This window comes from Lipophrys pholis, assembly GCF_963383615.2.
Source record: "Lipophrys pholis genome assembly, chromosome: 10".
NCBI classification, from domain to species: domain Eukaryota; kingdom Metazoa; phylum Chordata; class Actinopteri; order Blenniiformes; family Blenniidae; genus Lipophrys; species Lipophrys pholis.
The window spans coordinates 16,545,040-16,561,011 of record NC_137640.1 but is presented as its reverse complement, the minus strand read 5'-3'; the positions used below and the strand labels follow the sequence as shown (position 1 = coordinate 16,561,011).

Here is a 15,972-nt window from a genome sequence, read left to right as displayed (position 1 = left end):
GATATTCCCATGCACTTGCTCCCCGTGCCAACAATACTGTGTACCTACACGCACTGTTATTGTTGTCATGTTGACTTAATCTGCATTTCCCCACCGGTGTGTATATCTTGCATGTCGTGTGCTAGATCCCCTACAAACAGTGCTCCCTTTGGGAAGCTGTGTACATTTCATGTGTACACCTCACGCACCCATGCACAGTTGGATTTTCAAGATTATAGATGACGTTACATTGATTGTATTGTGATTCTACTTCAGCTTTAATCAATCATGTCTTTCCTTACAGTTACAATGGCCCTGAACTCAATCTGCATGTACATATAATTATTTGCGTTATGGATTTGCATGATCAAGGACACACCAACACACGTACGTTGCAGAAGGTACACAGGAAACACTTTGCTCAGATTCTTGCTTACTCAGTTAGCGTTGCTCTCTTAGTTAAATACTTATGAACAAGGTGGGAAAGTGTTCACTGTGGCAAATAATGGGTGTCTTCTAGTGAGCTGCGTACTCATTTGTCCCATTGTGTTTCGTGCATAAACAAATTACCTTCAATTAAAGCCGAACAAAACAAATTTTATACATTTCTCTTTTTTTTTTTTGTCCATGGCCCCAACTGCAACAAAAAGAGCAAGGTTTTCAGTGAAAGATAAAGGAGGCAATTATTCAGATACACACACATCGTTAGAGCAATTAGGCCTCAACTCACAGAATCATGGAAACAAAAAAATGTCAAAGATTGTTTTCATGCTAAGTGAACACTCCTCCCTTGAGGTAAGAATTCAACGGTACAGGTGCAGTTGCTCATCTGCGTTACCATGGTGTTCTCATTAGGGTTAGTTAACAGTACAGGTGGTGGTAATTGTCTCTCAGAGCCCTGACACACCCAGATGTTCTGCGCACACGCACACACGTACACCCACACACACCCAGGCACAAGCTTTCGGCTATTATAAGGACACTTCAGCGAGCAGATGGCTTATATTACAACTAAAATGAATTAAATCACATTTTATTAGTTGTAGTTTTGCTCGTCAGACATCTGTATTTGTTAGATCATTATTAAGACTGACAAAACTAATCTGATTTTCTATTCTATTATGTAAGCAAAAGAGATTTTACTAAACTAAATTAATAGATGCAAACCTTGCAGGAGGGTATGAAAGCTGTAAAAACAAATCTACTAAAAAAGAAATATTGTTATTGTCCTCTCATGCCTGGATTTCAGCCCGACAGAGTGCATATAAAGAAAAGTCAATGATTTTCTGCTTCAAAGTCTGCAAAGTGTTATTCAGGTGATCAATAATAGATGTGCCAGGGCTATCGAGACCTGCCTCGCTCACTCTCGCTACACAAACTATAGTAAGATTGAAAAGAGTAGTTAGAAGGACCACACACAGCAGTGTGACAGGGCGGCATCTAGTTTTTCTAAGTTAGGGAACCAATAGAGATGAACTCTAAACTTTGTGACTAAAAGTGACACAAAACCTTTGTGCAAAGAAAAACATGAAAACTTAACCTCCGGTATGAATGAGAATTTGTTTAACAATTGAGCATTTTGCTGGTGTTTTCAGTTTTTGTCTTTAATGTAAAAACTTAAATGCATTTGTGGTACACTTTCATCAATACACAGAAACGTTAAAAAAAAATGGTTGCAGAGATTAGCAATAAGAGTCTACTTGACATTTTTGGGGGATATTATTTCAAAAGACATTATGTGAGACACAGAGTCCTTACTGAACAGTAAATGTAAATACAAACATATTTGCTGGATTTGACATCTAGAAATGATGAAACATTATAAGGGACTGCATAAACCGATTCTGCTGTTCTTTCAAAAATAGATTTATGTGATTGGTTTTGAAAAAGCACAAGCAAAAGCGAAATGTGTGCGATGCTGAGCTCTGACCAGAACAAAAAAAAAAAAGACACTGAATAATACAGGGGAGCCGGGGGGAATAGTGCACGGCTGCAAACTGACCGACAGGTTGTCGCTGGGGTCACTTGAAAGACAATGGGAGCCAAGCCAGAATGAAGTGGCCATTGTGAAGGGAGGGCAAGCAGGTCACTTTTAGTTAGGCAGCGAAGTGACCGCACCTGGCCACAAAAGGGCTCTGGGAATACATTGTGTCAGGACTTCCGGTTGACCTCTGTGCTCCTTGTTCAGTTCAACTCTATTTTCTAACCACTTCTTCTTGTAAGACTACATGCACGCACGCACGTTCTCTAAATTAACAGACAGACAGACACACAATCACATATTATACAATGAACATGCTGCACTCACTTCATCCAGTACAGCCTCGGCCTCTTCTTCCGTTTTTCCGGGAAACCTGATCCTCATGGCGGTGAGTACTGCCAGGGTCTGCCCCACCAGCTCTGCTTCCTGCTGTTTAGTCCTCAGATTTATGAGAGGATCACCCTACAAACACAAAAACGTAAAAGACAGTTTTAAGCCCAACTTACCTGAAGGATTACACACAATTACATTGCCACAGCGTTTGACTCAGCACAAAATATACTTTTTAACATATGTAGAATTACAGTAATGGAAAGTAATAATATTCACTAATAAGTAAGTAACTTTGAGGGATTATTGACAGACTGTTGATGAAATTTGCAATTTTAAAAAATATAACTAGCTATCTAAAATGTTTGTTTTATTTCGAACATAATAGATAAAAACAAAACATGAATATAAATAAAATGAAAACTTAAGCTGTTCGAAGATTTGTAGGAAGAAGCATAAACTTATCAAATCCTACTCCCTCTACCATCCATCTGTTTGCATCTTGTGATTTTCTAAAATGTATCTAATGAGCAGAGCTTACATTCAAACATGTTGCAAAAATGTGAATAGATGCTTTGTGTTACTTTACAATGTGTGTATGAGTACTTCTATTTTGCAGGTTAAATATACAGATAAAGATATATATATATATGTAGTCTTCCACTGGTTTTGTTCTCAATGCCCGACATTGTTCTGCTCCATTTTATTCCAATCCCCTGTATCCAGAGATGAATTTGTGAAAAAGAGAAGGGAAAGGAGGAGGCCGGCGGAAAGTAACAGATGGTTACATATAAGGTAACGGAAGGCTACAGCAGGTCTATGCAGTACTGACGGAACTGTTTCGAAGACTCTTAGCGGGTCGGGATACAATATATGTCCGAGGAGGAGAAAAGCAAAGATAGCAATGATAAAGTGAGTGATGGCAGTACAGGGACATTGTTTCTCTGACTATAGTGCAATCAAACTGGGAAGTAAATTGTGAGTGTTTTCTTAAAACTCACTTGTAGTCATGAACAGGAGACACTCTCCAGATATGACAGCCCAAGTGTTTTAGAAAGCAGTTTTTTTGTGACTGAAAGCTGTAAATGTCTGTAAATGTCAGAGTGTTGAGTATCCTACTATATTGGAGTGGATGGTCCCCAGGCTGTTGCTGTGAGGTACTCGATGAGAGGAGCCACTGCGACTCAGTGAATGAGAGCGAAGGGTGGCGGAGCTGGGCCTAATGAGGGGTGTGGCCATGGGAACTGTAGATCTAGTGGACAATGCCCGCACGTCATTGGTGGATGAGAGGGAAGAAATGGAGCGAGGGCAGGATATGGAACGTCTGATTGGGCCAGAGAGAGTTGGCGAGGCGGTGGGGGCAGTGCTGGTTTTGAGTGACTTGACTGGAGGCTTCCAGTGCATGCGACCTGCAGAGACAGAGAAGAGATGAGGAAGAACAGAGGGGATTACTCACTCACTGTCATGCTTTTTTTTATTTTCTTCCGACAGGTTGTCTCAGTCCCCGTGTCAATGTCAAGATCTCGTCTCTCAGATTTCTTGCCCTTTCTGGGTTGCTTTTGAAAGGAAGTGCGGCACTAAAACTCCCCATCGTGACACTTTAGTAAATTCGTCCAATGGCCCAGTTTGTTTGATGATAACAACCACAGCGTGTGTCGTCAGAACAAAAAAATTAAACAATAGTCCTGTCTGGGGGTGGGGTGGATTAAAGAGTCGCTCACTGACTGTCTAGCTTACACATGCAAAAAGTGAGGCAGAAAACCTGCACTAATGTTCTGGATCACCTTTGAATCTCCTCCAGCTTGTTGACCAGCCAGTGCATTAGTGTGTATTTGCCATTTGTTCAGTGTATGTGTCTAACATCAAGGGTGCACACATGTAATTGTGTTTGTGTGTGCGCATGTGCCCACTGCATGTTCAGAGGCACTGCTGATGCCAAATCGGAGCATTATGGGGATTAGTTGTTGCAGCCTTTTGGTGGCTTGGTATGGAGTAGGGCTTGGCAAGGTTGCTGTCTCCACACACACACACACACACACACACACACACACACACACACACACACAGTTGGCATTCTAATGGCTTTGTCCCCATATTTTGTGATAAATAGAAAAATCTCCTGCAATGGCACTGTCTATTGAAAAGTGAAATTGGCAACCTATAATGCAACCAGAGATTCCAAGGTCGGCACATACGTTGCCATAAAAGGTGCTCTTTTTCTCACTTCTGAGAGCTGAAAATGAGTTGATGCATGCAACTTATGTGAATTTGAGGAAATGCTTGACACTTATCATTCTCGCTTTAAAACAGAATATTTCCACATTAAAACTCAAGGTGTTTTCAAGGTACACTACAAAAAGTGTCCTTTTTCTTCTTTTGGAATCAAATTCCTTCATCTCAGCCTTTATGCTCACCTTTACTGGAACTGCACTGGTCAGGACACCTTTGTTTCGTCAAGTGACTTCTAGTGCATCACAACTTTGCTTACACAGTCCTTTACTCAGGAACTCAAGTCCCAAGTCCAACTCCAAGGATCTGTTTAGCATTTTATCACATCAATTATAAACATAAATAGCAGATTGCTGATGAACATTCATAACATAAACTCTGTTTGCTCAGATCACCACAAACTGCCTTGCTCTACTACCGAGATCCACATATATATGCATGCTCCGTAGGCACTGATCAAAGCAAGTCTCAACGTTTGTATTTAAAGAGTGTATGTGTGTATGCGTGCACGTGTGCGTGCACGTGTGCGTGCATGTGTGCATGCGTGCATGTGTAGTTTGAAATGTGTGCTTACAAGTAGAAATATACTATTTGAAAACCTTTTTAAATGTGAAAGTCACACCGGGCAGGAGTGTATGTGATGAACTTGTAACATTTCAAGCTCAATTCCACTTTCCTTATTGGATCGTTATATACATTCAAGGCTCACTATGTAACTCCTCTCCACACTAAATTCTGCATTACCAAGAAATACAGTCCACCTGGATACACAAATATGCAAGTGTAAAGGTTTGTTTTAGTAACTAGGTTCACTTGATTCAGATAAACATTTTTGGTGAAGAAAAAATAAATGAACATTAAACAAAGAGTGTGCACGTATTGCTGCTCTACCTGAACGTTCAGCCATGTTCTTGTCCTTGCTCTCCCCAAGGTCGTAGGAAACTTTCTTTTCTCCTCTCTTTTCTCCACCTCTTCTCCCTGCTGCTTTTCTCCTCTCCTCGTCTTCGTCATCCGAAGAGGAGCAGGAGTTATCAGCACTGCTGCAACTGGTGAAATCTGCCAGGTAGTCTAGTCGTAGACGCCTCGGTGTTTGACTGCACTCTGGCATGGTGGTCAAGGGCTGGCAAGGATATACAGGCACAAAAAACACACAGCATATGTGCACTTGTACATAAGGGCAGAATGAAGAAGTGCATGTGCATACGTGCAAAGTCATATTCACAAATATACAGTCAAAAGTTCTCTCACACACACACACACACACACACACACACACACACACACACACACACACACACACACACACACACACACACACACACACACACACACACACACACACACACACACACACACACACACACACACACACACACACACACACACACACACACACACGCGTGCGCTTTCTCATACACACAAATAACTTTTTGACTTCTATGTTTATTTGCTTTCTAACCCTAAACAGAAACAACAACAACATTCTTTTAACAAAGGCCCACAAACCCAGCAGGGACTCACAAGGACATAAGTACACAAGCACACCCACGTAGCAAGAAGTTGTGATGTTGTCAGCCTCGCCTCACCCTAAACCCATTACCATCTGTCACTGGGAGACCTGGTGGTGACATGGCAAGCCCAGTTGCCCATATGTGTGTCTGTTTCCTTGCAGGCTCATTATGCACAAACACACAATTACACGTGCACTGTCAGTATAAATGGGAACATGGTTGGCTTCATACCTTGAACAAATTCGACCTGATTGGATATGCAAAGGTTAAAATCAAAATTCATGTTGGTCAGAATTACCTTGATCCCTGATTTCTAATTAATCATCATAATCTTAATACTTACAAAAAGTTAGGAACGTTAGACTTTCAGGTGAAATTTCAGGAAGAACCTAAAATTCACTCTAACCTTTATAGATTAGCTTAACTGTTCAATGTTTCAGTCATTTTTGCACAACTTGCTGTTCTCTAACGAACTTAACGGCACAATTCACAACAGGTGTTTGATCCATGAATGAATCAACTTCCTGGTTCAATTAGAATTGGTATTTACTCAGTCTTCCTCATCATGCTGTTGCCATTTTAAAACCGTGAGACCAAGACGACGCCAGACAATTGATCAACAGCATGTTCTGAGACGAAAGTGTCGACTGAGCTGAGAGTGTGACAGAGTGTCATCAGCAGATTGAACAGAGATACAGAGAGACTGGAAGAGTCACAAAAAGACATAGAAGTGGATGCTCTTTGGCCACATCCGTCACCGATGACCACTTCATTGTGAACAGTGCCCTACAGAACCGGATAATGAATGCCACTCAACTCCAGACAAATTTAAGGAAGGTGAGAGGCACTCAGTGTCACATCAGACTGTTGGAAACCATTACCAGTCAAAAGAATGTATTCTGCGTGATGAAGACGACCTGCAATGGTGCCTGACCATACCACCAGCCATAAGAGTGAATGGGCCTGGGGAAATTTACACGGGACAAGGGACCTGTGCTGTTCTCTGAAGAAAGTCCATTCACGCTGAGCAGAAATTATGGCTGCCAGCAATGTTTGAAACATCAACTAGAGCGCTATGCATCAGCCACTGTGGTGGTACAGTGTGGGAAGGAGTATCTAGTCAATACAGAACTGCCCTACACTTTGTGAATGGTACAGTGACAAGCCCATACAACCTGGATAACATCATTAATCCAGTCATAGTGCCCTGTATGAACAACATGGGCCAAATTTAATCTTCATGAAAGACAATGCTCCAGCCCATCCAGGTCACATCATTGGGTAACGACTGCTGGAGACTGGGGTACTTCAAATAGAGAGGCCTGCACTTTCTCCAGACCTGAATCACATAGAAAACCTCCGGGATCAGTTGAGTCATCGTGCAGAGGCTCGTAACTCTGAAACCCACAACCTCAATGACTTGAGGGCCGTCCTTCAAGAAGAGTGGGATACCATGTTCAGTAGACAATAAGTCAACTTGTGAACAGCAGGAGATGTCGTTGTCAAGCTGTAATTGATGCTCAAAAGCGCATGACAAGTTATTGAGACATTGACATTTTCTATTGTGGTATACCCACCACCAGGAAATCTCCATTGCATGCTTATACTTAAATGCCCTACTTTCATGATATATCACTGTAGCATGAACTTTTACATTTTCCATAAATTCCATCCAAAAAGCAAATATACCTAACTTTTTTTTTTTTGAACAATGTCTTTTTATTTTCAAATACAACCAATAAACAATATAATCACAGAACTTTTACATCAATTTCTCAATAACCCCACCCACCCACCCACAGTTACTGGACCATCTGCAAGCTTACTAAGCACATTTGTAAACATATTGACAACAAAAAGGAAAATTAAAAATAACAGGTACATAGTCACTTGGGTTATGTTTCAATATTGGCAGCTGCCATGTTTTCCACAAAAGAGATAAATGGCTGCCAGGTAATATAGAATTTTCTGGTGGACCCCCTAATGGTATATCTAATTTTTTCTAAATGAATATGGCGCATTACTTCCCTTATCCATTGGCCATATGTTGGAGGCCGAGCATCCTTCCATTTAAATAGAATAAGTCTCCTGGCGAGCAGGGTGCAAAAGGCCATCATATTCCTAAAGTGCCCAGGGAGAGGAGTGGCCCCCGGGGCCACACCAAACAGTGAGATCATTGGAGAAGGATCTACTGTTGTTCCACATATTATAGAGAGTGTCTCAAAAATAGACCGCCAAAAACTGTACATCTTTGGGCATAGCCAGAACATGTGTAGTAATGTGGCTGAAAAATATACCTAACTTTTGTGAGTATTGTATTGGTATTTTTCCCTAATGCTGAAGCACCTTTGACAACTTCAATAGCCTCTGAATACTAGGTGTAGACAACTCAAGGCATCTTGTTGAACTTTGTTCTTAGTTGCGCTCATGAACTGTTGTCTGTCAAAAGCAAATTGTTTTGTTTGCAAATGTTTCTGAAATTTCATATCTCAGCTCCATGTGATGCTTTTTTAATAAACAGCCTTTCAAAGGGTTTTCCCAGAGTCCAATGTATTACACAAACCCCTGCTTCTAATTTAGTTTGACAAATAACTAAACCATCATCTAAAGTGTAACAGTAACCATCTATTAGATACCAAGTTCCACTACCGGTATACATTTATGTTTTTTGTTTTAGCAATTTTTGATAGAGAAGAAAATCTGAATTTATTATAATTTCTCTACAGGGTATTCATATCATCATGACATTCACATTTCTGTAAATTACATAAGAATTACTATTCCTACATTTGTATTTAAAAGCTGTTGAAAAGTTTTATTTCTATATAAGTCCACAAAGAAATCCAAGGTGAAAATACTTGTGTTAGTATGTGATCTATTAATTAACAAACAAGCTCTTTATTATAGTCTGAAGGTCATTAAATTGTGCGTCTATTTTATATCCAGGAAGAGGACACACTGATAGCATTAATAAAGCATTTATACATCTGTTATTCAAAAGTCAGCTTGGGCAGAGCTGTCATGCCACCCAAATTAATGGGCAGGAAGTGATCACAGGGCTTACACAGTCACCGCCGGGTAGTCGTGTGGGTGAGTGATGGAGGAGGATAGAGACAGAGAGAGATTAAATACATGAGAGGAGAATAAAAGAGAAGATGGGAACATCAGATTGATGGGGTGAGAAATAAAAAGAGGGGAGAAGGTGAATCTGAGTATGGCAGTGCTGTTGAACAGTAAAGAGGCTCTGAATAGGCTGAGAGAAACGGAAATTAAATGAATGCAGAAAGAAAAGAGAAGGGCTTTGGAAATGTAGTGGTCGTGTGGAGGCAGATATCAAGTTAAAGGGTGAGTTGAGGTGAAAGGTAAAGAGAGGGCGACACTAAGAAGAACAGATGTAAAAGTGTGTCTATCAGAATGGGTTGTCGGGTTTTTTTTTGGGGGGTGTTTCTGTTTGACTGCGGATGTGGACATGCAATGAGGGAAGTATGGAGGGGCTTTAAGCGGCGTACAACATGGACAAAATAAAAAATCAATTTTTTTTTTAAATATAACAATAACGATATTCTGATGATATCCTATATATTGTAGTTTCTATACAAAAAAGGAAGGGAGGGGAGTACTTTGCTCCTTACATTGTCTCATACCTCAGACTTACTTAGATCTTCTTCTCATTTCTCTCTCAGCTGCATCAGTGGCTCATCTTCTCTCCATGCTCTAGTTTTTCTGTTGCCTATGCTTCCCCTCCTTCCAGATAATAACACTGGGAATAAAGCTACAACATATTTGTGAGTCTGAAAGGTTTGGAAGGATATGATACTGTTTGCAATATTAACACTTAGTCTGAAAATTATCCAATTTTACCCCAGATTGACACAAATGCTGAGTATTTCTTCTTCTTCTGTTTTGGCACTCTCTAAATTATATACATTGCTGTAAGTTCGTTCTCTTTGTCCTTCTTCTCTTCATCCCCCTGATCTGATTCCTCAGCTCCATGTCTTTGAAAAAAAGAGAAAAAGAAATCTGACCGCTTTTATTTTTTGTCGCTACGCCTGAATCTGCACTGTTTTGAACGCCTCTGCTGCTCCAAAACGCCCTTTAAAAATCATGTTTCTGTCTTCCTGACCTCGTTAGGACAAAGTTGCGGTATTGTAGGCATCATGTGCTGCTTCATCTGGACTTTTAGTGACACGGATGTCTTGTTTCTGTGCACTGCGCTCCATGGCACGGAGGCTGTGTTTAAAGGTCTTTTTATTTATTTTACAGAAAGACAAGAAAAGGAAGTATAACTATACTTATAGATTTGTGAGCTCTGAAACCCAGCCGCCACTAAATGTGGAGTTATGGACGGTTTCGTACAGCGCAAAGGGTGAACTCGCGGGGAGGACGTTTGTGCGGCAGGTGGACTGAGCCTGTGGACAAGCGCACACAGAGCCCTATGTGTGGGATTTCCCCACACTATAAAAGATTGATTAGCGGGATTTCCTGAACATGTGTGAAGATTCCTGCATATTTCCTCCATGCTAGACTCATCTGTGTGTTTTGCTTCCTCCGATGCCACTTGTGTAAAAATAAAAACCCAACAAGTAGGCTTTTGTAGGGTGTCCTCAACTTTTCATATGACTGTATATTTGAAGAAAATAACTTGCAATCACAAAACCTTGTCAGTTTTAAAGGTGTAAAACTTAAGCTCATCACATGCCGGCCAAACTAAACCCAAAGCTTATGAATTAAATCACATCACCATGAATATCTCAGGCCTTACCCACTTTCATTGTTAATTACCCAAATACACCAGACCAAACCTATGTCCTGCCCATGGTTTCCCTGCAGGCGTCATTGCACTGAAGCAAACATAGTTTGGCAGACCCTCTTCCAAGAAGCATGCCATTCAGAGCAAACAATGGGTCCACACCTACCATTGATCCTCCTCATGAGGCCAGGCTCTCTTGCTCTACCTGCACACGGGGTGACCCACCCCACCTAACTGAAAAATGGGGCCGCTGAAGTCAAAAAGACAAAGAAAGGGAGTCAGGGGTCAAAGAAAATGAGAACCTTGAGCAACTTCTTCCTTTTTTTCTTTGGCTCTTTTACCATCTGATTTCCCAGTTCGTTATTTTTTTACCTCTCTGCCAGAACGTGTCCTCAGGAACAACAAACATGAGCATAACTTCCGGTGCCCAGAAGCTAATTTCCTTTAGCCACACTGCTAACCTCAAGCTTCCGCACACTGTCGGTTCAGTATCAGGCTGATGATGGCTTGTGAGCACTACACCCAAAGGAGTGAATCCATCTGTCAAAGCACTGTTTCCCCTGTGCTTGCTGTCCCTCTCCACACACTCCAGAAACATTGAAACTGACAGAGCCCAAATTAATTTGGACAACAATAATTGTGTTCGAACAAATCCTCATTTCAGCTAAGGCCTCTCTAATGCAGCATTGAACTGCCCTGTCGAGTCCCTAACACACTCTTTAAGTGTTCCAGTCAATTTAACCCTCGAGTGAGAGACGGATGTGGAAGTGCACGGAAAGGAAGAGATGGAGAGGTGAATGGAGAAGAATGAAGCTGGGTGATGGAGGGAGTAATCTGCTGTCGTGGGAAATCAAGGGTGTGTATAGGTGCATGTGACAGTGGGGGAGAGGCGACAGATAGACAAAAAGAAAGATAGCTTGGAGAAAACACAAGAAAGTGTCTGACAGCTGTCCCCTAGGGGAGCTGGGTCTTTTCTTTGGGGCTCTTTATGATTCTTTTTATTCTTAACTCTTAACCTGCTACCCCCCTGCTCCTTTATTTTTCTGAATCACATTGTATGTGCTTTCTGTGGGAGTTAGCTCCAAGCATCTACCTACTTGCCTCCATCCCCACATCCTGACACTCTCCTTTGCACTCTTCCTCTGGTCCCATGAGAGTTGTGGACTCTCTCCCTCTCCCTCTCCCTCTCCCTCTCCCACTCACCTTAGGTCCTCGTTGCCTGGCGGATTTGCCCATCAGCTTCTCATCGTCTAGTTCACATTGTTCCAGCAGATCCAAAATATCCTCCTCCTGTACAAATTTTGTTCCATTGGGGGGAAAAAAGAACAAAGCATCAGCAAACAGTAACAGAGTAGTTAAATCTTGTTGATAAAGTACAATAAAAATGCTCTGAAGTTTCAAATCTCTAACAGCCTTGAAGTCAAATGAGGTGTGAGTAAACAAATATTTTTTTTAACCATTTAAACAGGGCCAGAAAAGAAAACTTAAAACTTCATAAACATATGTGGCTTATCTGGAGGTTAGAAAAGAGGCCCTAGGTGAGCACTGAATGCTTGTTGGCAGTACTCATAGAGACTGAATTTGGAAAAGGCGACCTTCCCAACTTTGCCAAAAAACAGAGACCTTGGCCATTTGGCTATAGCTGAAATACAGGCAAAGGTGATTAATGTTGATTCATAGCTGGGACACAAGCTCCCACTTGCTGCTCAAATATGGATGAAAGGTGATTGTTCTCTTTCAGATTTGCCATCAAGCAGCTTTCAGGGTCCATGAAAAGGGCAGTGTGTCCCTGGTTTTCTGCATTGGTCTGCATGTTATAGATGTCAGTGTCAAATGTGCTTGTCTTGAAGAATTCTTATTTCAGTTTTACTCTGAACATCAGACAAGTCGTATTCTTTCCTCTCTTTTCAAAATGTGAATCTTAAAATCACAGGTTTTCAATTTTTCTGACTTTTGTGTTGGTTTCAAATGTTTAAACTTACGTTTTCTATTTTAAGTAAATCAATAAGAGCAAATTAAAAAAAATTATATAAAATTTGAGACCATCAGAGTCAGTAAGAATTATCAATTACAACCTCCGTACCTATGTTGTTATCTAAATTAACTTGTTATTATGAAGCAATATTGTGGGGTGAATGAAGCCATTAATATAGCCGTCTATAACGTCAATCTAAAAAATAGGGTTTTGTGAATGTACAACTTTAAAACAATAATGATGCCAAGAAAGTAGTGAATTCCCTTGCTTTTTAAACAGTTGTTTACGTATCGGCACTTTGACCATTCTCACAGCACGCGTAAAACTCAAAGCTGACATTTTTACATCAATTGCAGAAAAACTGAAAGGTACCTTCAACATTCAGCCTCTACCATCTGAGCCATAGCCACAGTTTTAAAAACGACTAAATTATTCCTAGCATTGAATTATTACAATCAAACCATTTTTTCATTATCATATTTTTAAAAAGTATTAGCCAAGGTAGCATTAATACTGGCTCTGCTGATCTTAGTAGCATCCCTGTACATTTGCCCTTTTTTTGGTCGACAGATGTGTTCAGTAAAGTTATTATGGCTGAGAGAGCGAGAGTAAGACACAGAGAGTGATCACTAATTCTAGATTATTGTAAGAGTTCAGGAATCAGCAAAGATATATACACATATTCCCATCGAAATACTTGCCTCAGGTGTTTTTTGTACAACTATTTACAAACAACTTCTGGATGAGAGAAGTTAATTGTGCTATTCTTACTGTGTAAAAGACAACAAAAAGATACAAAAGAGAAAGATTTCACTTGCCGTCATGGCTAAGAGGACGCTCTTCAGTCCATCAGCATGTTATCACTAGGATTACACTTTCTTTGATAGCAAGACAACGTTTGACATTTTTCAATAAGAGGCCAAATGAAGTCGTATTGGTCCATGGTTCTCAGATTTGATATGTTTCTGTTATACTTACTAATAGCATTTTGCAAAAAAAAAGAATATCACTACCTAAATAAACCATATGTGTAGATGCTTCTATTAGAACATATCTTATGGTTGAGGATAACTTTGAAAATGGGCAGACGTCCATATTTATTTTTAGCTTAGATATAGCTTACTTGGTTTCTTTGTAATGGCAAGAGAGTTGTAGTAATGTGTATTTTTCTTTGTGTGACTATGTAAATGAAGATATACAGGGACTTGCAAACACATTTGTCAATATAAATGCAGTGCATAAAATTTATGCCAAAACAAATAAACGTTTTCATGTGAAAAGCCTCACGCCGAATGCAACAAAAATGTTTCTTATAGATATAGATTATCTTATAGATAATGTGCAGCGTGATCTTTGCACATAAATGCATGTTCTTTCTCCAAAACACCGGTTGTTCTGACCAAGCAACCATTACTAATACCACAGCTGACTCACTGAGGCAGCAGAAATCAGGAAAGTGATAAACATAATTTAAAATGTGTGACCTCACCTCAAATACCAAAATGTATTTAATTAGGTTGTTTGCTGATATAAACATGAACCATGGGGTCCAATCAGCAGTATTTCTATAAAAAACAAGAAATTCAGGAGGTGTCCGAATAATTTTTGTTCTGACTTTACATCGATGCCTTTTGGATTTGAAAGTTGTGCAGTTTTGAGACCAGCATAGTGGCGGAAAAATGAGAGAAAAAACATTTGCGTAAAAAGCGTAATGTCTGCTGTGGCCATTTATTTATTCAGAAAAATTCCCTTTTTATATAAATGCCAAGATTGGCATCTAACTTGCTGACCTCCAATAATAACAGTCCAGTAGTCAATCATGATTGTGGTATGAGACATAAAATACTTGAGCTACTTTATCAGTCCTTACTTTGATCAAAATCCACATCTCTGTGTGCTAACTAAATTAAAAAGCTGGGTGTTTCAGCTCTTCCTGATCTTTGATTGACAACTCCATACAGAATAATTCTCCACAGAGATTTCATTCATGGAAATGCCCATAATAACTTTTTTTCTTCAAAACAAACCCTGAATGACTAGAATATATTACACGGAAGCTGCAATGGTTATACATGACAGTGCTTTGATAGAACTCCATAATATTAATATAACTAATACCCATACTTATTCTACAATATTACAATTCAGTTACAAAGATATTTTTGTCATCTGTGACTCTTACGTCAGTGTATTTGAATGTTCACTCAGTATTTTTCTTTCATTGATTTGATCTTCTTGAATATATGAAAATATTGTTTTAATTTTTCTACTCTTCTCGGGTCTTTAAAAAGTATCTTACAAATAACAAAAACCCCTATTGGTATCTGATTATCTCGATTTTCAATGAGTGAAAATGTTCACCACAAAAAGAGTTAACATGTTTCTCTTTTTGAGCACTTGCCAAAATAAAGATATGTGATTTAGAAAACAAGCTTTTTAGAAGTGTTACTATTATGATATTTTTCTTGAAAAGCTCACTCTATTAACACAAACTATTTTCATGCACTAACTTCCAACCCTTGTAAAGACGATATTGCTAAATGCAAGATGCACACAGTTAAGCATGTGTTCGTTTTCGTTTATATTTATATGTTATCATTCTTTTATTCTAATCATAAAATTAATATAATAACCTCTGTGTGACCGGCAACTGTTATCAAAAGTGAAGCTTCCTCAGCATTAACTTTGACAAAGAGAAAACATATAGAAAAAGATACGGAGAGACCAAGAGTGTCTAAAACTGTCAAGAAACAAAAATAACATTGTTTGGTGGGATTTGATTTGCTTTTAAAAGCTGGAGTACAGAGCACAATAAATATATTGAGAAGACAGAGTGAATGACAGTAGGAAAAGTCGGGCAGATAGAGAGTTGAAGAAGGACACATTGTCAGATGTTCTAACATAAACCAAGGACTGCGGCACACTTTCCGCATTATTTGCGCATCGGTTTTTTTGCCTCTGTGGACAGAATCCTAATAGAAATGCAAGTGTTTTTTCTTTTCTTTGGAATGTGCTTATCCACAAGTGTCTGCACACCGTGTCCATGTTTGAGTGTGGGTCTTTGCTGGTTTTAGTATGATGTGTGTGTGTGTGTGTGTGTGTGTGTGTGTGTGTGTGTGTGTGTGTGTGTGTGTGTGTGTGTGTGTGTGTGTGTGTGTGTGTGTGTGTGTGTGTGTGTGTGTGTGTGTGTGTGTGTGTGTGTGTGTGTGTGTGTGTG

General features: G+C 39.8%; 1 protein-coding gene across 1 annotated transcript in view; it reads right to left on the bottom strand.

Moving 5' to 3' along the window:
- Window positions 1–15,972, bottom strand: part of ttll7 (tubulin tyrosine ligase-like family, member 7) — a gene marked incomplete at both ends in the record, with an annotated part of 66,293 nt that overhangs the window by 14,148 nt on the left and 36,173 nt on the right. Inside the window, 4 exons of the mRNA XM_080472700.1 lie at window positions 2,288–2,422; window positions 3,410–3,699; window positions 5,411–5,639; window positions 11,984–12,070. Of these exons, the coding sequence (XP_080328826.1) occupies window positions 2,288–2,422; window positions 3,410–3,699; window positions 5,411–5,639; window positions 11,984–12,070 (741 nt within the window). The remainder of the gene's footprint in view (window positions 1–2,287; window positions 2,423–3,409; window positions 3,700–5,410; window positions 5,640–11,983; window positions 12,071–15,972) is intronic.